Genomic DNA, 24,316 nt, shown 5'->3' on the forward strand with positions numbered 1-24,316 from the left:
TGTTACATGTATGTTTGTAATGTAACACGTTCGTGGGAACTATAACGACTTTTTAACCGACTTCAAAAAAGGAGGAGGTTCTCAATTCCACTGTATTTTTAATAATTACAGGTACCATCTTTGGAGAAAGGTTATATAAACTAGAAAAAATAAAAAAACTGCCTTTAAAAAACCGAGTTCAAAAAACCAAAAACTAAAACAAAAATTAAAAATGGCGAAGTAACCGGTGAACAAATAAAAAAAAACAAACATCCGAATTGAGTACCTCCTCCTTTTTTGAAGTCGGTAAAAAGGCTTAAGGAGTCAAAAAATCACATGTTTTTTCTGATCCACGAGAACTACACTTATTTCTTGATTATATAAGGTATATAGCACTAATTTTTATACGGTTTTATTCAGCTTGATCTTTGTTATTTTTTTTTTGAGTCAAAGAGTAATTGACATTTAACCACCTTCCTGACGACATGTCGATCTGATATTTGGTACACACTCTTAATCTTGATGACCATACAATATATACTCATTTAAACTGTTTTACATAAAAATATTTTTATTCTTTTATTTTTTCGCTTCTTACGAAATGGTAGATTATCAGATTAAAGGTATGCAGATAGGTAATGAAACTATTAATAAATTGACCGGTTAAGCAGACACGTTTAATTTTTTTGAGGATAACCTTAAATTAAATTATTTAAAAATCTAGATAAATTTCATTGATAGGTATGTTTTTACGAAAAGTCATTTTCCTATTAACATTTAATGGGCATTAAGCCGATCGTAACATACGTTTAAAAATGTAAAATTAAAAAAAAACGTGATAAAGTATTTAATTCAAGAAGTGATATGTAATTTTTTAATAATAAATGTATCGGAATGTATGGTTTATTAATAATAAGCTTATTAGATGAACCTTTTAGTTTTTAAATATGTAAATTTAATTTTTTTCATTAATATTAAATTTAATGTAAAATAGGTCGATTATTTTACCCTGTAACGACACGACGCGACGCGGCGACGCCACGCGCGATAAACGTAATATTTTTGCATATTTCATTGATATATTTTAGTATTATATTTCAGTTTACGTCAAAAACATATTTATAAGTAATGAATAATTAAATTTAAATAAGAATCAATTGCTTTGTCAAATCATTTTATGTTTTATGATAGTCACTTGGACGTCATTCATGAAATTAAATATAAACATATAAAATATGTATAAATAAATAAATAAATGAATATATTAAAATGTATGCTATTGACCAGATAGTAAATATTCATATATTGTTTAATATGTTACTTTTTATATTGCTTAATAATAAATAAAAATAGAAACTGCATCATGAGTCAGATATCACTTAATGCACCTAAGATTTGCATAGAAAATACATAAACATGAATTTAGGAACTATATAAATTACAAAAAGCATTGTGTGATTTGATTATTATATAACTTAATGGACAATATTAATAAATTATTAAGTGATCGTAAATAGGTATTAAATGCAAATTAGAAAAATATAAAAAAGCTGCAATTTGTTAGTACTGACTACTGAGCAGCTAAACATACGATTGAGAACAATAAATATTTAAGATATAACTGTCGGTAAATAATTGGCGATATAAATCCATTTTGTCACTTGTCGTGTGTCATAATAGAAGACAATAGGGTAGATGACTAGTTTTTATTTTAGTGTCCGTCTTGTAGATTGTTGTAAAACATTAGATACGTCTTTTTTAATTTTCTTACGGAAACAAATAGCATTTGAAAATATATCGATTTGAAATATGAAATATCGCGTGACGTAACTTAGTTAGCTACCGTATGTTTTATACGTAGAAATAACGTATTTGATCCCACTCCTAAACTTTGATTCGTTTTATCTAAGTAATGTTATCTTATATGACAAAATAAAAAAAAATACGTGTCTAATATTTTTTCAATACCTAAATGACGGACTACAGACGGATATTCCCTATTGACTGAAAAGACAACATATCGGTGATTGATCACTTATTTTTTTAGTATTTAATACTTAGAATAAAAGCTATCATTGAAACATAAACATATTTCCTCATTATGTCCAGTTATCGATACAAATAACTCGACTGGAAAGTTATGAACTACATACAGACATACACTAGCATTCTCAAGTTACACTGCGTGTGCGCATGCTTCTGGGCACTCAACTCAAAGGTATTCTATCTTACTCGTATATCACGTTTATTTGTACGATGATAATTTTACATGAAAATGTGAAATTAACAGTAGAGATCTTCAAATTGAGTAATATATGTAATATGTAGGTAAACAAGTTTTGATAAAAATGTTAATTATCTTGAAGATAGGTGCTAATGTACTGGAACTGAAAACAATGTGGAATTTAATGTTTTGGTATATTTTTTTAAGTTCTTACTATGAATTTATATCGGAGGAGATTTTTTAAGAGGATGAAGTCATCTTGGGCGAGGCGAAAGGGAGGGTCAGACTCTTACTGACTAAAAACCACCCCGTTCCTACTTTTGCTTTTCGAGCTGAAGCCCCTGTAAACCTACTAGGTAGTCTGCAGCTCCAGAACATATGAGAGGGCTGGGGTTGGTTATCTCAGCATCCCACCACCCCATCGTTTCCTATGCATATTTTACAAAACTTACATTTATTTAAATACTAGGTAATCTTATTAACTATTTTATAGACAAAAAGGCTGCTTTGGATAAACGGCTGTGCAAAATATTATACTGTATAAAGTCATCATCACACAAACTAATTTTAAAGTTAGATTTCAAAGCCTAATCCTCGTCATGACACATTCCACCAGCTTCTAGTATTAAAATACTATCAAAACAAAATAAAATGTATAAAATAACAAAAAAATTATTGAAAAAAAAGTTTCAACCTGTCACGTAGCCTACTCATATTGTGTATTTTAAATTAAATAAAATTTCTTTTTCTATCGCAGTGGAGCTGGCAAAACCACATTAATGTCGGCGTTAGCGCATCGAAGTCCGGGTGAGTTACCGATTTTTTTTTATTTTTTTATACAATTCAATCAACAACAAAATCTTTATTTCTTCGAAAAATTATCAAAAATGCTAATTTGCAGTGTAATTAATACGGCTTTAGATCTGTATCAGTCAAAATATTAGATTTCACGATAATATTTTTCTATAAATTTTGTCTTATTTACGAGTATTCGTATTTTAAATGATGTACGATATTAATGTCGATTTTTTTGAGTAATTTATTGTATTGTGCAGGTTCATTTGCAGTCCATAATTCATAGTAAACACTAATATATAGCTTAATAATTATTAGTTTTGAACGTGCTATGCTCAAACCATTTTTTGTGTTCCATCTTCGGTCACATTTTCACGTCGCCGTCCTGGCAGAAAGCGGGTTGGTGGCCAAACGCAGACTTATCATCGTGAAAAAGCTATTATATTATAAAAAAATTGATTATAGTGGCAATATTTTTATAACTATTGTGAAATAACCTTTAGAAGTAAAATAATATCATTAACCAATAATTATGGATCCCGAGTGTGAGTTGAAACTAGTCGAGCGTCATCGAAATTTACGATAGGTGTGTAATAAGCTTTATAGGACAATATTGACGATTTTTTACACGGGTGAAGCCAAGCTAATATCTTGTATGTTATATGTTTTTTTTGTTGTTTAAATTACAAAAAAAAAAACAGTGACGTATTATAGTCGTAGACCTTCGTAATATAGTAATAATAAATAAGATATATAGAGTGTTGATATTATACAATATAATATGATGATACAATAAAAATTGTATATCAATGTTTAACAGGTATTTTATTATTCGCTTATCTAGTATTAGCATAGGAATATTATAATATACGATGCACCATTTTCCATATCCATTGATACTAAACATTTTAGTATAACACCGACCTGTTTGTGGGTAAATTCCGTAGTAATTGAATAATAACGGTCAGTTTTAAACATACAATTATTTTATTTAGGTACTACGGTATACGGTTAGATATAATCTTCTCTGTCGTTGTGCTCTTAGCAGAGCGGTCCTGGGGGCCTACTCTTATTCAATTGCATACTACAATAATTCTATTTGTGAACAAAAATGGACAAATGAAATGAAGATAAATAAATAGGTTTTGATAGGAAATTAAAAATAAAACGTTATTTCAAGTAATTCTATTAGTAAATCAATAAAAACTAAAAAATAAAAACTAAAAGCGACCCCGGTAACCTTTTACGTTGCAACGTAAGACCCCGGTAACCTTTTACGTTGCAACGTAAAAGGTTACCGGGGCTCCGGCTCAAAGCAGGAGAAGGATCGGGGTGGTTTTTAGTCAGTAAGAGTCTGACACTCCCTCCCGCCTCACCCAAGGCGGGAGAAGTCATTGGATGATTTTCCCCCTCAAAAAAAAAAGGTATTGAAGATTTTGATCGTAGGTTTTTCGGTAATAATTTATAAGGCAAAAAAACAACGTTTGCCGGGCAGCTATAATATAGTATTGACTGTCCACTGGGACAATTATAACATAATTAAAATATTTCACATTTGTATGTGACGCACAATCATTCACAGTTTGGAAGTTCCATGTCATTTGTAACCTCGGAATTATAGGAAGGCTATTTTAAGTTCTAATCGTAGTTCTATTTAAATAAATGGCGCTAACAACTTAGGAAGTAAAAAAAAAGAAGTTTAGGATCACTACAAAAAATGTAAACTAGGTTTTAATATTCAGGTTCTATAATTATATAAAATGTACCTGTCAAAAAATTTCCAATTGTGAATTTAATTATAATGGGATTAACATTTCATTAAGCGTTAACTAGTTAAAAGTTATTTTTAAAAAATCGTGTGTAATTACTGTCAATTAATATATCGTGGTCAATTTTTTTTTGTCTTACATAATTATCATACATTTTATGGATTAGTTTGTGAATTATTTTTAGATTTTTTAACGATCTTTTTAAATATTTTTATATTAACCCTAGAAAGATAGTCTGCGTAAAAATTACGCATGTGTTTGCGAAATATAGCTCTATCTTTTTTAATAGTGGGAATCCATAGATGTGCGTTTAGGACATCTCCTTCGTCGCTGGGAGCTTCCATATGGCGCACGTGTCAGTAAGGTAAGTATAACCGATTTTAAGATATAACGACCGCATGCGTTAAAATTACGCATGATTATCTTTTACGTGACTTTTATGATTTTGACTTGTATAGTTTATTTTAATTTTTTTTATGTTATTATAATTGTATATTATTACTAACTTTAACAGTTTCTTTTTATAGATATTGATGCAACAATGGGAAGTAGTAACTTGGACGAAGACCATATCCTGGCCAGTCTCATGCAAACTGACGACGAGCTCCCCTGTGAGGATACCAACAGTGAAGTAGGTGACCATGAGAGTGAAGATGACGTGCAGAGCGAAACAGAAGAGGCTTTTATAGATGACTTAGAAGTAGACAGAAGATAATACTGAAGAGCCTGTAGTAAAAAAAAGTATTTACAGTACTTTTTGCCCTTCTAAAATAAGGCGAAGGTCAAAAAAATATTATGTGCCAAAACTGTTTGTACCTAACTGATTTTTATAGAATTCTATGTTCCTAATATGTATAGGATATTGTTATTGTTGATTATGTGAAAAAAAGGCTCATCATCACAGTTAAAAATAATTTATAGTAGCAAAAGTAAATGTTAAAAAGTTTATTTGATTTATGACAGTAGTTTATAAGTTTGGTTATTTTTTAATAAAAAAATATTTATAAACATATTATCTGCAGTTTTAATTATTCTTATATATGTGCCAATATATATAACATACAATTTTATTAAAATAAATGAATAAACACCAATTTAGAGCTAAATAAAACACATGCGTCAATTTTACGCATGAGTATCTTTTCCGTACTACACAATATGATTATCTTTCTAGGGTTAACAGCCGTACTTAGAGACGTATAATAGTTTTACATAACCCAGTTCTTAGCAATTGTTTTCGGAACAAAATCGTTACTAAGGAATAGTTTTATGTCTTTGAACACGACTATCTGCCGTAGCAGATAGTCGTGTAGATGATTAATGGTTATTATTTTATATTTATTACATTAGTAATATTTTATAGCTTATATATTTCCTCGATAAATGGGCTATCCAACAGATAATTTATTATTCAAATCAGACCAGTAGTTCCGGAGATTAGTGCGTTCAAACAAAAACAAACAACCAAACTCTTCAGCTTTATAAATTAATATACAAATATACATTGATAAGATAAATAATGCAGAAAAAAAGTAAAATTCTTAAAATGATGCAAAGTTTTGCATTCGAAGATGTTTTTTTTAACATATTCATCTGAAATCTTATATCTATGAAAGTATATCTATATTCTTTATATCAAAGAATAACTTTTGTTACCGAAACGTTTGTCACTCAATAAAATATTTAAATACTTTGGGTATAGGGTTACAATTCCGGTAGCCAGGTGTAGAACAAAAAAAAAACAAGCAGTTAACTGACGGAGGTTTCAAATGACAATGAAATATTTTTTATTGCAAGAACACTTTTTCTTTTGTAGAACATCAAAGTCAGTTAGTATATATACCTACCTATTGGTTTGAATGATTAACTTGTATAGGTGCGATCAAAGATCTTTAGAATTTACGAATAATTGTAGGTATTATGTTGTGTTTTAACTTACTATTTCCATTATTATTTATTTAATTGTGCATGTGAACTTGTATGTTTGTAAACGCACCCACGACACAGGAGAAAATCCTAGTGTGGGGCAACGTTTTTACTAAAAAAAAAAAAATGCCATATGGCATTCTCTACCAGTTTATGGTTTAAATTAAAGTTTGCAAAAATAAGACAAGGAAAATAAAAAAAATACAGGAAAAAGAATATATAATTTCATACATAGTAATTTTCTATAGTAAATACATACGTCATATGTATAAAATACATAGGTATACATAAATGTATACTGACGAACACCTAGACTTAGCAAAGCAACGATTTTAAATAGAATTCATGAACTTAGTGCTTAAACGATACTGTATTGGGAACCTGTATGAGTTGTATAGGTACAACAGGAGATACCTACACAGTTTTATTGATCTAGCATCATTAACATAGATAGAGAATAATTCCGATAAAGTAATACCCATGTACGTATTATAAATAAGTAATTTATAATCATGGTACTTACGCCGAAATACAAAAGGTCAAAGTATTACGTTCGCAGATTCATGATAAAATTAATGTTCCTAATGCAACGACACGCCTTTCATCCCCAAAGGGGTAAGCAGAGGTGCACATTACGGCATGTAATGCCGCTATACAATATACACCCACTTTTCACCATTTGTGTTATAAGTGCCATGTAATAGGGGTGAGCCTATTGTCATATACTGGGCACAATTCTAGACTCCGTACTACTACTGAAATTTTCAAAAACCGAAAGGAACACAGTAATACTTGGCCCGAGTCGAAACCCCTTCCCACAGTCAGACTTGCTATCATTCCACCAACGAGGCAGTAATGTTCTTAATTATTAAGATTGTTTTTGTTTTACCAGTGGGCACAGTGGTCGATGGAGAAATCGCCATGAATGGGACGCCGCTCGGAGAGTTCATGCACCAGGAGAGTGGATACATGCATCAGGATGACCTGTTCGTCGACAACCTTACAGTTATGGAACATCTTACTATCATGGTAAGTATCAGAGCATTACCTCTTTTAATTTGCTAGAACTCATCTTATTTTCGTTTCGCATCTTACAGTCCCATCTGCATTCCTAGTCCCTATAATTATCACAGTTGGGGCTCGGTAGGACTGATGCCGGAGCTGCTAACTGCCTAGCAGGTTACCTGGGGTCCGGCTCTAAAAGTAGGAAAAGGAAGGGGGGAATCTGACACTTCCTCTCGGTTCACCCTCAAAAAAAAGTCCCTACAATTCCAGTAGTCATTTCAACATTGCCTTTGATCTTAATCCTAGTCTTTCTTAATTTAATGAGTTCTTTTTTAAACCCAAGCGCCACTATTTGAGTTCGGTGTTTCTTTAAAACACTAATTTATTCGTTTGCATCAAATTTATTTTTTTCTAAAAAAAGCTATAGAGCGCTGAATCAGAAATTAACTGTCGTTCTCAGAGGAGTCTAGAACTATTGTTTAGGAACGATTTTGTTCCGAGAACAATTTTCGTAAGGACTGGGTTAAATAACCATTAAATGACTCTGAGTACGGCAGTTAGTATCTTTTAAAGCTTCTTTATTTTGAATTTTGACTTTCCTTTAGGCCAGGCTCCGTATGGACGCGCGCACATCCTCCTTGGCTCGCAAGAGACGAGTGAACCAGCTTCTGCGGCAGCTGTCTCTGTACGGGTCCAGGTTCACGCTGATTGGAGGTCTGGATGGCAGAAAGACCCTGTCTGGTGGGGAGAGGAAGAGGCTAGCCTTCGCCACAGAAGTAAGTTTTTTTTTAATTCGTTTATTCACATAATACATACATATAAAAATACATACAAAAATCGCCAAACTGTGAGCCAGTTTGTTGGCGATAAAGTGGTGTTTTCTTCTACAGGTTACATTTATTGTGTTATTTTTTATATTTAAAAGCTTATTGTTTTAATCTATTTTTTTGTGATATCGATGATGTTTACTACATTCGATGAGAAGCGAAAATCTCTAGAACAGTGTCACTAATCAAAATAAAAGTCATCTACTTTTTGTTAAAGACAAATGAAATTTAATATAGATGAGTAATTTGTTTGTTCACTAAATAGGTTTTTAGTTTCGTATAAAGATGTGTAGGCACCCATAGCTAGACACTAGGCATAGGTATAGAGAAGAGTCTTTTCGAAATAAGTACGGCAACGGAATGTTCAGATAGAATCAATTAAGTTATTCAAAAAATGTTCGAGACTTAAGATGGTTTTACTTCAAGTTACGATACGGCATTTAGGTTACGCATTACTTAAACTTAACCGGTTAGAATTAACATAACCTACAACTATGAAACTAACTTCAGATAAATTACGTTTTTAATTCAATTCTCGATATTTTTGTATAATAAGTTGAATCTCTGCATAATATGATTTTGATTAATGTAGACGGCCATTTATTATTAATAATTCGATTTAATAATACATATAATATTATGACATCTTATTTTATTTTTCTTTTGTATTTGTTTAAAGTTCGATATTACTTGCATTGTGTAACAAAACCGCAAAATGATTTATTTATGATTATGATTATAATAACGCGTCAACGCCCATGCTTATTCCATTAATTTATTTGATTTATCAACAGAAAAAGATAAGGTTGTTGACACTATTCATTTGTTTTTCTTATTTTTTTATGGTATGAGACACCAGAGGCTTTGCAATTTGAGTAGTTTCTGCCCGCAGCTTCCGATCGCGTTCCTGTAGGATAACAAGCTATTTTCATATTCCAGACTATTTATTACTGATGCAAATTTCATTCCGATTCTTTTAACCGTTGTGACGTGGTTGAGTAACAAATATACAATACATACATACATAGGTACAATAACACAAACTTTCGCATTTATAATATGACATCCTTGTCCGACAACTTCTGTTTATTATAAAAACGTGGTATATAGGTAGCATTATCCAAAATATATGAGTTAACCAATATATAAACATACAAAATGCAATAATTTACATCACAGACAAGAATGGCAAACAAGATATAATATACAATCAGCGGTATATTTTCGTGAACTGTTTTTGATCAACCAGTGTTTATACAGTCAAAATATTTAAGATAATAAGAAAATAGATGTTTTTAATATATCTAGTTATTACCTATAAACTCTGTTTTTGCCATAGATGCCTAAACAGGTTTTTACCGTGGATTTTTGGGTAAATCGCATTTGGTTCTTCTTAGGTTCTTCTTCTCTCAGACACAGTAACTATTGAAAATTTGTGTTGAAAATTGTGTCATCAGTACCCTTAGGATAAGTTTGCTTTACGTTGAATGAAAACGAAACAAGTGTGTTCGGCGCCCTGATTGGTTGGTTCATTCGCACCGGTGCCGCCACCGGTGATAAAATAACTTTTTCTCATAAAATCTTCTTTTCTAGCTCCTAACAGACCCTGGACTTCTCTTCTGCGATGAGCCGACGACGGGTTTGGATTCCTCTTCAGCTCACCAAATGATGACCCTCCTTCGAGCCAGTGCTGTCCAGGGCAAGACGGTCATCTGTACCATTCACCAACCTAATACGGAGCTGATGGCTCAGTTTGATAAGCTGGTCCTCTTGGCTGAAGGTCGAGTGGCGTTTGCTGGTACAGCCACACAGGCCTTAGGCTTCTTTAAGAGGTAAGAGTAGTTTTATTTTCTGTAGCTACTTATGTGTGTATAAAAATATACTAAGAGATTTTTGTGGTATGTATTAGTAAAAAGAAAAATTTTATATAGTATCGCGTATTCTAATCGACTGGTAATTTCTTCTTTGAAAGGTGTTAGTATTGTTTATTTATTATAAATGATAAATGATAAATGATATTTATTTTGCAAATAGGTTATAAAATAACACTTTTACACGTCAATCTCTTAAATAACTAGATGAGGCCGGCATTTCCTATCCGACTACTCTGAGAAGAAATGCCGAAACAAACTCAGAGGTCATAGTCTCTTTTAAAGTCCAGACAAAATCAATTAAAGATGTCGGAGAACCGTGCAAGTTGATTCTGTAGTGGTCTTTTGAGGAAAGAACCACAGCAGTTTGAGCGGACCTGTTCAGATGGCAGCACGCATGTGTCAGTTTACAATCAGCTCAGCTGACGGCTGTTGCTGAATGATCCGACGAACAACACCAACCAAAAGAACATTTGGGTAGGCCACACAAATGCTCAAACTGTCAGAATATAATTTACTAAAAATAAAATGACTAGCAAAAGTCTCACACGGTCCTCAAACTAACAATTTTAAAAGGAAATATAAAAATATAAAAGGAAAAAAATATAAAACAATGTCAAATTAAGTTTATGTCAAATTGTATAAAAAATGTAACTATATGTTACAAACATGTCAGCAAGACCTGTGTGGACATTATAGCAGTTCATTCCCAAGCCTGACTATCCTCCAAGTAGTCTTTTATTTTATAAAAAGCTTTACTACAAAGTTTTTCTTTAATAACATTTTTAAATTTACCTAGGTTTAAACTTTGAATATGGCTGGGAACTTTATTGTAAAAGCGTATACATTGACATCTAAACGAACCGCTTATTTTCTTAAGTCTAGTAGTAGGAACAACATATTTATTTTTATTTCTAGTGTTGATATTGTGTATATCACTGTACTTTTTAAATAACTTTATGTTTTTATGAGCATACACTATATTTTCATAGATATATTGAGAGGTAACAGTCATTATATTAATTTCCTTAAATAGTTCCCTGAGAGAATGCCTCGGACTAAGATTATAAATTGATCGAATGGCTCGCTTCTGCAGCACAAAGACAGACTGAATGTCAGCAGCATTCCCCCACAGGAGAATACCATATGACATGATACTATGGAAATAACTAAAGTATACTAGACGCGCTGTATTTACATCAGTTAAATTTCTAATTTTTTTAACGGCATATGCTGCTGAGCTGAGCCTTTTCGACAACTTATCTATATGTGGGGCCCACTGTAGCTTAGCGTCTAGGGTTATACCTAAAAAGATAGCCGAATCAACAGGGTCCAACTCCCCGCCCTTGATTAGCACGCTGGTTTTGACATGCCTAACATTTGGTGTTGTGAATTTAATGCATTTAGTTTTTGTTTCATTAAGTAGCAAGTTATTGGCACTAAACCAGCGTACTATTTTTGAGAGAGCACTATTTACATGATCACTGACTAATTGTCCACGTTTGAGTTTAAATAATAAAGAGGTATCATCAGCAAACAGTACTATCCCATGGTTATCCTTTACAAGGTAAGGTAAGTCATTAATATAAATAAGAAATAAAAACGGACCGAGAATTGACCCCTGCGGAACACCCATCCTAACAACAGACCCGGCAGAAATTTTCCCGTTAATCTCAACTCTCTGAATTCTATTACTCAAGTAAGAGATAAGTAGGTCCAGAGAGTTGCCCCGCACTCCATAATGGGATAGCTTCCTGATCAGTGTTTCATGAAGGACACAATCGAACGCCTTGGATAAGTCACAAAAAACACCCAATGCGTCCCCTGAGTCCTCCCACGCGTCATATACTTGATTAAGAAGTTCAACACCGGCATCAGTTGTTGAACGACCCCTTGTAAATCCAAATTGGTTACCATGCAATAATTTATTTCTATTAAAAAATCTTTGCATCTGATTTAGAATAATTTTTTCAAAAATTTTACTGAATGTAGGTAGTACTGAAATAGGTCTAAAGTTAGTGGGGTCAGAAGTACTACCCGATTTAAATAACGGAGTTATTTTACTATTCTTCATGAGATCAGGAAACACACCACGATCAATACAGTTATTAAAAATTAAAGCTAATACAGGTGCCACAATAGTTATTACAGAGCTAGCAATGTACACAGAATTACCCCACAGGTCAGCAGTCTTTTTCTTATTCAAAGTATGGAACGTTTTAATTATATCTGTATAATCTATGTGTTCAAAATTGAAACTTGAATGGCAAGTTACAACATTTTCTTTTAGTAAAGATTCTGCGCCAGCGGATGATGAATTCAAGGACCTGGTAGTGGAAACAGGAATGTCCGAAAAGAAGTTTTCAAATGCGGCTGCAACTTCAGCATCTGATTTAATTACATTATTATCAATTACCAGATTATATTCACTACTTCTCCTTTTAGATCTTCCTGCCTCACCATTAATAATACTCCAGGTCGCTTTAATTACATTGGAACTGTTTTTTATTTTAGAGCTCAAATATAGTGATTTAGCAATAGAGCAAACTTTTTTAAACAATTTAGAATACTTCTTTACATATTCATTAAATTCAATAGTGTTTATAAATATCCTCTCGTTATAAAGCTCATATAGGCGTTTCCTACTTTTATAGATGCCAGTGGTTGCCCATTGATTGAAAGGCGCATTGCCATGAGCTGGTATGGTTTTAGGTGTGAAGGTAGATTTAAACTCGGTATGGTAAGTATTTAAAAAATCATTACACAAGTTATTCGTAGTTTTATTCCTTAATAATAAAGGTAATTTGTCAGAGAGTTTAGATTTGAACGTTTCAATGCGTCTTTCAGTCTTTGGGTTAACAATAATATGTGGTTTTGACACTTTATTTACTTTATTTTCTATTGAAATTAATTGTCCACAATGATCTGAATCAAGCAATGATATAATTTGTTTATTAGTTGGTACAATATCAGTATAAATATTATCTAGACAAGTAGCACTAGTAGGAGTTATCCTAGTGGGCTCCAGAAACAGGTTCGTTAGGTTAAACGAAGCAAATAAACTTACAATTCTAGTACTTAAGCTAGAATTTTCCAAAAAATTTATATTAAAATCGCCACAAGTAATGATGAATTTATTTGAACTACTGAGTTTATTTAATACTTCATCTAATACTGTTTCAAAACAGTCATACAAACCAGAAGGTGGTCTATACACACTCAAAACAATAAACCGCTCTAATTCCACACAGGCTATTTCAACAGTACGTTCAACAGAGTAACCAACTATATCCTTGCGTTCTTTGAATTTAAGATTGTTATTTATTAAAATTAGTGAACCACCATGTATAGCGTTTTCTCTGCTGAACGAGCTACCAATCTGATGATTACCAAAGTTGAACATTAGCTGATGGGATTTCAGCCAATGCTCAGTAATGCACAAAATGTCAACATTATTACAGTTTAAAAATAATTCTATTTCTAATTCTTTACTCATGAAACCTTGGATGTTTTGGTGCACCAGATTGATAAATATTACTGTTAAGTATGCAAGAGGATGACTCTATTGTCTTGCTCTTTAATTTAAATTATTAGTAATATCAACATTCAATGTCACATTACTAATATTAAAGTCAATATTAGAAGGTTGCTCAATAGGAGTAACCTGTTTAGCCAAGTTCTTGGCTGTTATTCTAATAAAATATGATAGCGACACTGCTATTCGTCTTAAATAATAACGAGAAAGATAGTACCTATCTTTCGTCATATATACATTTTTACCAACGTAATTGTTGGTATCAATAATATTAATATTTGATTTATTGCATAACTGATACATTGCAATATTTAGTTTATATCTAAGGTTGTTTTCTTCCTGTGGCAACCTATTACTGTAAGGCAATGTAAACAAAATGATCTGCTTTAATTTTAGTTCTGTAATTGAACTATGAAATTTAGATAAACTATTTTTATTTAAACTACCTCTATTACCACAAATAATAATGAGGGTAGAATCTTTGTTAAAATTGTAATTAATAATTTTCTCAGAAATTTTAGTAAAAGTACAGCCGGGCATACAGTGATTTATTATTGTTTGTCCTGGGTAATTATTTGTCAATAAAGAACCTAAGTTCTTTCCAATCTCATCACTGAAGATTACAACACTGTTATTACAACTATTATTACTGTTATATTGGGTAGGAAACACTAAACTGGCACCATGAGGCAAGGTGGTATCACACATTGGCACAGTACAAGCAGGCAGCACATTACTAGAATCACATTTTTCACATGGGTTTTCCTGTGACTGTGACCGCACTAACTCATCCATAGCCAACATGTATTCCCTCATTTGTTTTTCTGATGCACTGTATTTGTTGGTCATTGTGTGCAACTTTGCTGTTAAATGATCTATTTCTAGTTGTAAGTTCTGTGTGTCAGTTTCATATTTCCTATTCCTTTGATTTAAATTAGTATTAGGTACTAGCGACTAGGGCGTGGTTTCACCCGTTCTGCTCGGCTACTTTTGCTCGTAGCGTGATATTTTACAACCTTATAAACTTCCTTGATAAATGGATTATCCAACACTAAAATAAGTTTTCAAATCGAACCAGTAGTTCAAACAAGCAAACGAACTCTTAAATTGTATATAATATTGTGAAATGTAAGATTGTCTGTCGTTTTAGACCAAGTGTACGCCTATATACCTAGCTAGCAAGTTTTACGAGAAAAATAGGTAATACTAACGAAAACGTCTTGTTATTACCATTTTTGGCATAAAATTCACGAAAATAGCTACGTTACTAACTAGGTACGAGTGGATACTCGTACCATTAAAATTACTATTTAATTTAATCGATCAATCTTAATTTAATTTAAGATTAACAGCTACTAATACCAAATCCTTGGAATTTAAAAAACCAGGTAAATTCTAATCTTTTACGTTTATTGCAGAAATATGAATACTTAGCATAATTTTAATTATTATTAAAACCGGCGATCAGGCGATTATATTTAATTTTAATTTAACGACGATGTAAGGACAGTGTAAACGTCACATTTCTGAATAAATTTTAAATAAATTACTTTTTAAGATTTAAAAGTTTAGCTAAAAATAGAACTAATTAGCATAAAAATGTGTTTAACGTACGGACTAGGCCATCTATTTCTGCTAAAAAATATATTAACATCTATTACACGAGTTAGTTAGTAGGTAGCAGCATATATTTGCAATTTTACATTTTTTAAACGACTAATATACCTGTCATGTCATCACTTTAAAAAAAACTGGGTCAAGTTTAAGAAGAAATTATATAAAATCGTCCATCTTTTTGGGCACCTATAGGAGTTTATTAGGTATTTGTATATTGCTCGGAATTTTATTATTGAATTTAGAGTTATAGGAGTACTTATATTTAGTTAGCAGACTAGCTGATAGGCCCAGCTGTGGTGATTTCAATAACCTGTCTACCAGAAGCTAAATGTAATATTAGCTTCTAGAGATGATCTTTAGTTATTTATTTATCATCGTCAGCTACTTATTCGTCAATTTTCATCCACTATTGCATTTATTTGGGCTGGAGGGTGCTGCACACCGCATACTTAAGAATACATCTACCTACAACCGGAATGAAAACTAAAAATGTATTGTATTGTTAGTGTAGCATGAATTCTAGACATCAATAATCCTAAGCTCTGTTTTTTACCATAAATAAAGGCAGAGACTTTCTACAGTTCACTATGTACATATATGAGCAACCTGGCGCCCCTAGGCACTTGTCGAGTTTGTCTTGGGATAAAATATTAAATTAAATATTGATTTATTTATCAAACCTGTTCGATATGATAAGGTATTTACAAAATTGCGGAAAATTTTAGTATTTAATATTTTTTTGTTCGTCAGTTTTGAATGAGTTTTCAAAAACTTATGCATATTAAATGCAGAATTATGCTAGTCTAGCGATCTTTGTAAAAATAACTTTTGATTTTAAACAAATTTTATTAGCGTTTTCTGAGATAATTTACTATTTTGGACGCTTTTTATCTTGTTCATCTAAATTTAAGCAATAGTTTAAATACTAGATGGTGAGATAACAGCTTATTTTATTTTTAATGCATTTTATTATAGTTGGTAAGGTTACTACAATGTTTGCATTTTATAAATCCAATCATATTGTAAATCCAGTAGGGGTTCTACTTGTTTGAAGGTTTTGATACATTTTTACGGTGACAAGCCGTTAAACTAGCAGAAAGATCACGTGATGGTAAGCAATTGGCGCCGGCTATGGTCACCCGAAACATCAGACGCCCTAGAGCTTTTGGGAGTTACGTATTTGACGATTATTGGCGATACGGGGTTAGGAAGATTGAGAAGGAGATAATTGGGCCTCCGGTAACCACACAACGAAATACAACGCAAGCGTTGTTTGACGTCGGTTGAGTCCTTCTTTCAGGGCAAAATATACAATCTTCTGCATCCAGTCCGGACCTCTGTGTGTCCAAGAATAAAGAATAAAGTTTATTTTCTAATTACCATAAATTTTCCGGTACTGCGCAGAAGTAGTAACGGCGTGGTTTTTAGTCAGTAAGAGTTTGACACTCTCTCTCGCCTCACCCAATGTGGGAGAAGACATTTAATGATTATCCTCCCTCAAAAAAAACATCAATTTATAAATTAGGAACATTAGTCAGTCCATTTTGTCTTCTTATCTTAATTGATATTATATTTAATTTAATTTCATTACAAAACCAAAAAATATTTAATTAATTTAAATTTTGACATTTAATGAAAATTTTATTGAAAATAATATAATTACATTCCTAGTTGATATACCTAGATTCTCACGTCATTTTTTAAATCTTTATGCTAAATGACTTAACTTATCGCTTCGGAAATCTGTATAAAAAATCTATTTCGAAAAAAAATATACCAATTCAATATATTGTAGATAAATCCTTAAATAAGCACTTTTGAAATGAGTACTTATTTATGTGTTGTTACTTAATGTAAATGTAGGAGAGCCATATTTCAGCACCAATGGGTCTGCTTGACCGGGGTGACACCAAGGCCTCACAAAAAAACGACGTGAAACAACGTTTGCGTTGTGTGAGTGTGGTTACCGGAGATCAAATCTCCCCCTTCCCAATCTTTCCAATCCCAGATTCCCTAAGGACCCATAAATTTCAAAAGGCCGGTAACGCACTTGTAACGTCTCTGGTATTACGGGTGTCCATGGGCGGCGGCGATTGCTTGCCATCAGGTGATCTGTGTGCTCGTTTACCGACTTATACCATAAAAAAGATTAATTATCCGTCAGTCAGTCTATCAGTGAGTAAAGCGGTCGTTCTAAAATGCAGATATTGGAAAGGAAATTCTTTCGTTACCTATTTTAAAGCTATACAATAGCTATACTAATACATTGTTTGATTTGACAACTCAACTAAGTAATAATTAATGTTGATCCAATACAATTGTCCACCATTTAACTGGCCCAGTCTAGGCTGTGACCCTAATAAGACTTCCTGACGTACAAACGTACAACAATGCCATTCTCTTCATAGTGTATTTAGTGCGACATACATATAGCGACATATACATATAGGGACCAGATTGGCGATATATTAAAGAAGGGAAGGGGATATATTAAAAGTAATCTTAACCGACGAGCATGCATGACCGATGACTGTTGATGAAGCGAAAGAGGTATGTAATATTCGTGCTGATTATCTAGCGGGTTTTTGCCGGGGCTCCGTTTCGAAAAGCAGGAGTAGGAACGGGGTGGTTTTTAGTCAGTAAGAGTCCGAAACTCCCTCTCGCCTCGCCCAAAAAAAAAGATTCGTAGCAATTTCCGTTTCATTGTCTCTGCCTACCTCCCTAGGAGACAGGTATGTATATATTTAGTGCATTTGATTTCATGCATAGATCTGTTTAGAAAATTCTGTTTAGTACCTAAGAGATAATTTAAAAAAAATGGCTGTTACACGCGCTACATTTTTTATTTAGAAAAAAAATCATTCGCATTGCCAGTATATTGTTGTATGTCCTAAGTTTTTTAGGCAATTACCAGTTAGGTACCGATTAATTAGTTTTTATATAGAACAGATTATAAATCAATTGCTGCTCGTTAGTCTCGTTAAAACTCGTGAACGGCTGGACCGATTTGGATCTGATCTTGAATTATTTGTAGAAGTTCAGGATATAATGTTTGAGGCGGTGCGAAGTTTGCCGGGTCAGCTAGTATATGTTATTTAGTTTTTAGCTGATTTATATCTTATATAGTCATCACAAAAGAGCGAAGATTAGGTACATAAAAATATAGACGGAGATTTGCGTGAACAGAAAATGCATAAAAAATAAAAATAGCTCAAAAAAATCCACTCGTCCATATATGCATTTAAAAGAATAATTTTCGTGTGAAAATGTCCTAAATATGCGTTAGCTACGGTCTAACTTCGTTCTAGAAGAACTATACATATATTAAAATTTGACAAGCAGATATTTAGATTATATCTAGCTAAAAAAATGGTTGTATAATTATTACATAAAAATAATGTCACCACCACCGGTTTTTATACCATACCTAGGTTACACGTAGACACCTAATTATAATAATAAAAAAATACGCGAATCAATCTACTTATTGTTGATATTTATACACATAATACTATACGTACGTTTGTTTATTTATTACAAAAAAAATATAGCAACAAGTTTAAACCACGTGTTCATCGCGTGAAACAAGAAAATCTCGAACTGAGTCGAATAAAAAAAAAAGATTCTGCAATCGAGTTAATGACCTAAGGCCAGTAGGTACCTACAAGATGACATTTTTATACATTTTAATAATGTAAAACAAACATCATAAATAATAGGATTTAATGGTCACGTTGCGCACTTGGAATACGTATATTATTATTTAATTGAATATTTATTCTTCTTCATTCGATTATTATACGAATATCTGCGATTGTCCATTAAAAACCCGAAAAGCGCCGAACATTGGCTGAAGGTCCTCGCTGCATACAAGCTTGTCACATCCGAATACGGAAATAGTTGGAATATTTTGTTGCTGTGGAAAAAAAAATGGTGACAAAATAATGTGGAATGTTTGAACGTTGAAAATTCGGTTGTATTTTATTAGATAATTTTTGTATCTTCTGGAAACCCGTACCCATAACTGAGATTATTAAAATAATCTAGATCTGTATCCTTAGTACGAGTTTGCTTTACGTATAAAGTAATCGAATTGAGAGCGCGTTCGGCGCTCTGATTGGTTGGTTTATTCGAGCCGGCCAATCAGAGCTCTCAGTTTTGTAAATTCACAGTAAAACTTAACTCTCTCGTGCCTTCCTATAGATTAATTAGTTATAGTTACTAAACATTTTTCATGAAATAACGAAAATTCATTCTACAAAATTAAATTTTCATACGTACAGACAGACGCAGTTGTGTTTAATGTAGTTCCCATAATTATTATTATAGATTAGATAGGTCCATCAATAATATTAGGAGCTATTATGCTAATTAATAATGAGGTACAAAAACCTTGAACTGTTATTACTTGGCCTAATAATAAGACCTAGTCAAACATGAATCCTGAACTTGGTTAATGTCAAAATCTGGTATTTCCTTCGCAAATCATTCATTAATTTACATACAGGACATGTATGACAGTTTTTACGCTATCGAACTTCATGTTTTAAACCGTGTAATATCAGGCGATGATGTTATAAGATTGATATGCATGATTGAGTATAAGGATCTTAATGACCATTATTATCAGAGTTAAATGTATCCGCATAAAATGCCTGCTTAAGATACGTAAAAACAAGACAAGACTAGTAAAATTTCATTGTTTAGTTAGATTAAGATAAGGATTACAATCTTTTACGTACCTAAATAAAAATAAAAAGAGAAACAGAATAATATCATGACAGTAAGGAAGATGTTGATTATAAAAAACTTAAGAGCTTTTCATCATTGTTTCAGTCTCGGCTACCAATGCCCCCTCATGTACAACCCTACAGACTACTTCATCAAAGTACTGTCTCTGACTCCTGGTTCAGAGTCAGCTTCACGTCAAGCCATCAAGAATGTCTGCGACAGATTCGCAGTCAGCGACGAAGCCAAAGAACTTGACATGGAAATACAATATGAATTCCACATGATGGATAATGAGGATTCATCACGATCCGTAAGTATTTCTTTGACTCTGCGTAGGCTTTTGATAAACGGATTTTATAATTTAAGTAATTTTAATTTTTAATTTCGGAGAGTGTGCGAGGGAATTGCACAACTTTATTCCCAGTAGTCCTTTCCATCATTGAACCACAAGACAATTGGCGAAGCGCCACCGCTTCATGTTTGATATCCCACCTTCCTTCCTTGCTTCCTTGTGTGAACTGCTAGGGAGTGAAATTCTTTGCCGGAGTCTGTGTTTCCTGATGGGTACAACCTGGGTATCTTCAAAGCCCAAGTGAATAGGTTGCTTATGAGCAGACGTGCTCCATCGTAGGCCGCATCATCACTTACCATCAGGCGAGATAACGGCCAAACGTCGACCCATCAAATGTAAAAAAGCGGTTCATTAGCAAAAACTAGTCAACAACATAAATAACAACAAACGAATGGTGACTCACGTTCGGTTGTACCGGTTTCAAACCGAAATGTTGTGCAATAGGCCTATAAACTGCTAGATGATCTTCGGAAGCTATTAATTACGATTGGTGTACCGCAAGGCTACATTCTTGGCCTTTTCTATCGTTTAAGTATAATTCAATAATGGATCCTGGGAATGGTATAAATCGTAAGGGTCGTTCCAATATAACTGGCAATGAACGACCATATAGGATGAGGAGAGGTACATTTGTAGATACATATTTTATTATTCTTCTCTAATAATATCTTCTGATATATTTCGTTGCGGGATCCAAGACAGTCATTCATGTCCCTGGGACCCACCGGACTTCAGTGTTCCGATAGTTTCGTTGTTGTATCTATTGTAGATCCTGGCTTACAACAGTTGTAGCGGTATTGGAGGTAGTGGCGAGCCTGCCCATAAAAAATACGTATTTTATTACTTTTTTTTTGTGTCTAAATGTTTTTATTTTCATAATAATAGACCCTCTTTTTTCGTCATTTGCAGTTTGCCGTAGAACCTCACGATACCTTCGTAGCCCCGTTCTTCCTCACCAAGCTATGGTGGTTAATATACAGATATCTACTAGTTGTAATCAGAGACCCACGAGTTCAGTTCGTGAGGATACTACAGAAATTGGTAAGAATTCGTATTGAGTAAAAAAATATTTTGATTAGTTAAATTTTATGACCTCAAAGTTGTAAAAAAAGCAATAAAACAAGAACATCATTAGTCAAAACGGTATAGTTTAATGTAGTTCTTATAATTTACGATTTCTTGGACATACATAATGAAATAGGTACTTAATTGTATGTTTTTCTATGAATTATTAATGAATGGTACCTATTACGAGTACCTAATTGGCAACAGTCATTTCGATTGGTAGACTTATTTAACCAATTTTAACCTATAGAAAACGGAATTGTAAACTTACCAATCAACAGATTTTCTAACTCATTTGTATGTCATGAAATATTTTACTAATGGAACATACCACTACTCTTTCCAGGCTATAGCATTAACAGCGGGTCTCTGCTTCATGGGAACCGCTCGGCTGACCCAGTCTGGCATCCAAGATGTTCAGGGTGCCCTCTTCATCATCATAGCAGAGAACACCTTCAGCCCCATGTACTCTGTCCTCCACATGTTCCCTGAGGAGTTCCCACTCCTCAACAGGGAGTTGAAGGCTGGGTTGTACTCAGCGCCCGTCTATTATACTGCGAGGATGGTGGCTTTGGTAAGTTAGATGGGTTTTTACAATAACATAATTACTTACATTATTAGGATGTTAAGATGGTTAAGATCCGGAGCTGCCGACTACCTAGCGGGTTTACCGGGGCTTTGGCTCGAAAAGCAGGTGTAGAACCGGGGTGGTTTTTAGTCAGTAAGAGTCTGACACTCCCTCCCGCCTTGCCCAAGGCGGGAGAAGTCATTGGATGATTTTCCACCTCAAAAAAAAAAAAAAAAATAAAAAAGACGGTTAAGATGGTTGGCTTGTAGAAGGAATGGTATCTATGAAAGAATATGGAATACGTGAAATGAAGTCATGGAAAAATGGCACCATTCCATGGAAAAAACAACTTTACTACTTTATGTTTATAAATGGTAAAAATAGAAGATGATCTTTTATCACTATACCATAAAAAAATTGAGTAGATATTTCTTGAATCAATTAGTTAATTAAAAGTAAATTACTGTCAAAAACCTGTGTGGCCAAGGGTTTCGCCGTTTTTAATTCCATTTCGATCCGGTTTAATCCAGTGTCGATCAAAATATTTGCCAACGAGCCTATGAGATTGCGTAATAAAAAAAAAAAACTTTATAGTATGTTCTTATATGGATTGTTGTTGAACTCCATGAGACCAACATACTTTATACATTAATCCAAAAGGTCTATTTAGAGCAGACAAGTAACATTTGAACGTGAATTCCACTCTCATTCATTTTCGAAATTCCAACACGCATGTAAATGGTTAAGCACGGTTTCTCCTACTTTTTTTGTAGTACACGTATTGGTTAAGGCCCGAGTCCTACTAAGATTCGATAAGACATGAAAATATGAGAATAAAAAAGGTACCTAATAAAAAAACCTAAAAAACCCGACTGGTTGGCTTTTTAGAATGGGTCCCGACTGCTTAAATTTTACGATGACTTTCTTGTTTTAGGGTTTTTTTCATTATCATTTTATAAAGCAACGCAGTGGGGTTTTTTAAATTACCATTTTTTATTTTATTTTCTTTTAGTTTTATATTTTGTTATACATATCTAGTGTCACTCTCACAGTAAATACGAATCAAACAACCCCTATCAAGCTGAAATCCATCGAGTCGTTCAGGCTAGAGAGTGAGCTGAATGTTCGAATTTGGCACCGAAAATCCGACATTTTGTTTGGCGCCAAAAATTACTAGGGTCGCATAATATAGCAAGATGTGTCTTTAGTTCGTTTGAAACAGACGTTTAAAAAAAACTAAAAGACCCGACTGCGTTTCTTTATAATATGAAAATGCAAAAACCCTAAAACAAGAAAGTCATCGTAAAATTGAAGCAGTCGGGACCCATTCTAAATATGAAGACTTAGTGGCACATACGGATGGCTTTCTAGAATGGGTCCCGACTGCTTCATCTGCTCTGTAGGTACCCAATTCATATTACACTAGCTACTTCCGCGCGGTTTCACCCGCTCTGCTTGGCTCCTATTGGTCATAGCGTGATGTTTTATAGCCTATAGCCTTTCTCGATAAATACACTATTCAACACAAAAAGAATTATTCAAATCGGACCAGTAGTTCTGGAGATTAGCGCGTTCAAACAAACAAACAAACAAACAAACAATCAAACAAACAAACTCTTCAGCTTTATAATATTAGTATAGATGTATTTTTAAGAACCGAATAGTATTTTGAAAATCATACTTTACGACATATGTATATTACTTTATTTCCAGTTGCCAGGCTTGCTGATAGAGCCGACCCTGTTCACGCTGGTGGTGTACTGGATCGCAGGGCTCCGTGGATCCCTGTACGCGTTCAGCTTCACCGTCTTCTTGGCGATCCTAGTGCTGAATGTGGCCATCGCTTGTGGTAAGTCTAGTCACAGTAAACTTGAAGATATTTTTTGCAATTTAAGCCTAGCGATGATACGCTTATTGATATTTTTAGCTTTTCCAACTTTTTTGGGTTCAATGCAAAGTTTTATCCAGATTCAGGACGAGACTGAAGTCACCCCCATTGTATATCACATGATATTTTATTTATTGTCCGTCTCGTACCTTTGTTTTTGATAT

At 33.2% G+C, this 24,316-nt stretch overlaps 1 protein-coding gene across 2 annotated transcripts in view; it reads left to right on the forward strand.

Annotated features, from left to right (window-relative positions):
• Positions 1 to 24,316, forward strand: part of LOC118267200 (protein scarlet) — a 34,557-nt gene that overhangs the window by 5,174 nt on the left and 5,067 nt on the right. For both annotated transcript variants that reach the window (XM_050703146.1, XM_050703147.1), the window contains exons 4-11: positions 2,961 to 3,010; positions 7,586 to 7,722; positions 8,304 to 8,474; positions 10,119 to 10,357; positions 20,385 to 20,589; positions 21,541 to 21,672; positions 22,043 to 22,270; positions 23,978 to 24,113. In XM_050703146.1, coding sequence (XP_050559103.1) covers positions 2,961 to 3,010; positions 7,586 to 7,722; positions 8,304 to 8,474; positions 10,119 to 10,357; positions 20,385 to 20,589; positions 21,541 to 21,672; positions 22,043 to 22,270; positions 23,978 to 24,113 — 1,298 coding nt within the window. The remainder of the gene's footprint in view (positions 1 to 2,960; positions 3,011 to 7,585; positions 7,723 to 8,303; positions 8,475 to 10,118; positions 10,358 to 20,384; positions 20,590 to 21,540; positions 21,673 to 22,042; positions 22,271 to 23,977; positions 24,114 to 24,316) is intronic.

This window comes from Spodoptera frugiperda, chromosome 23, assembly GCF_023101765.2.
Source record: "Spodoptera frugiperda isolate SF20-4 chromosome 23, AGI-APGP_CSIRO_Sfru_2.0, whole genome shotgun sequence".
Taxonomy (NCBI): domain Eukaryota; kingdom Metazoa; phylum Arthropoda; class Insecta; order Lepidoptera; family Noctuidae; genus Spodoptera; species Spodoptera frugiperda.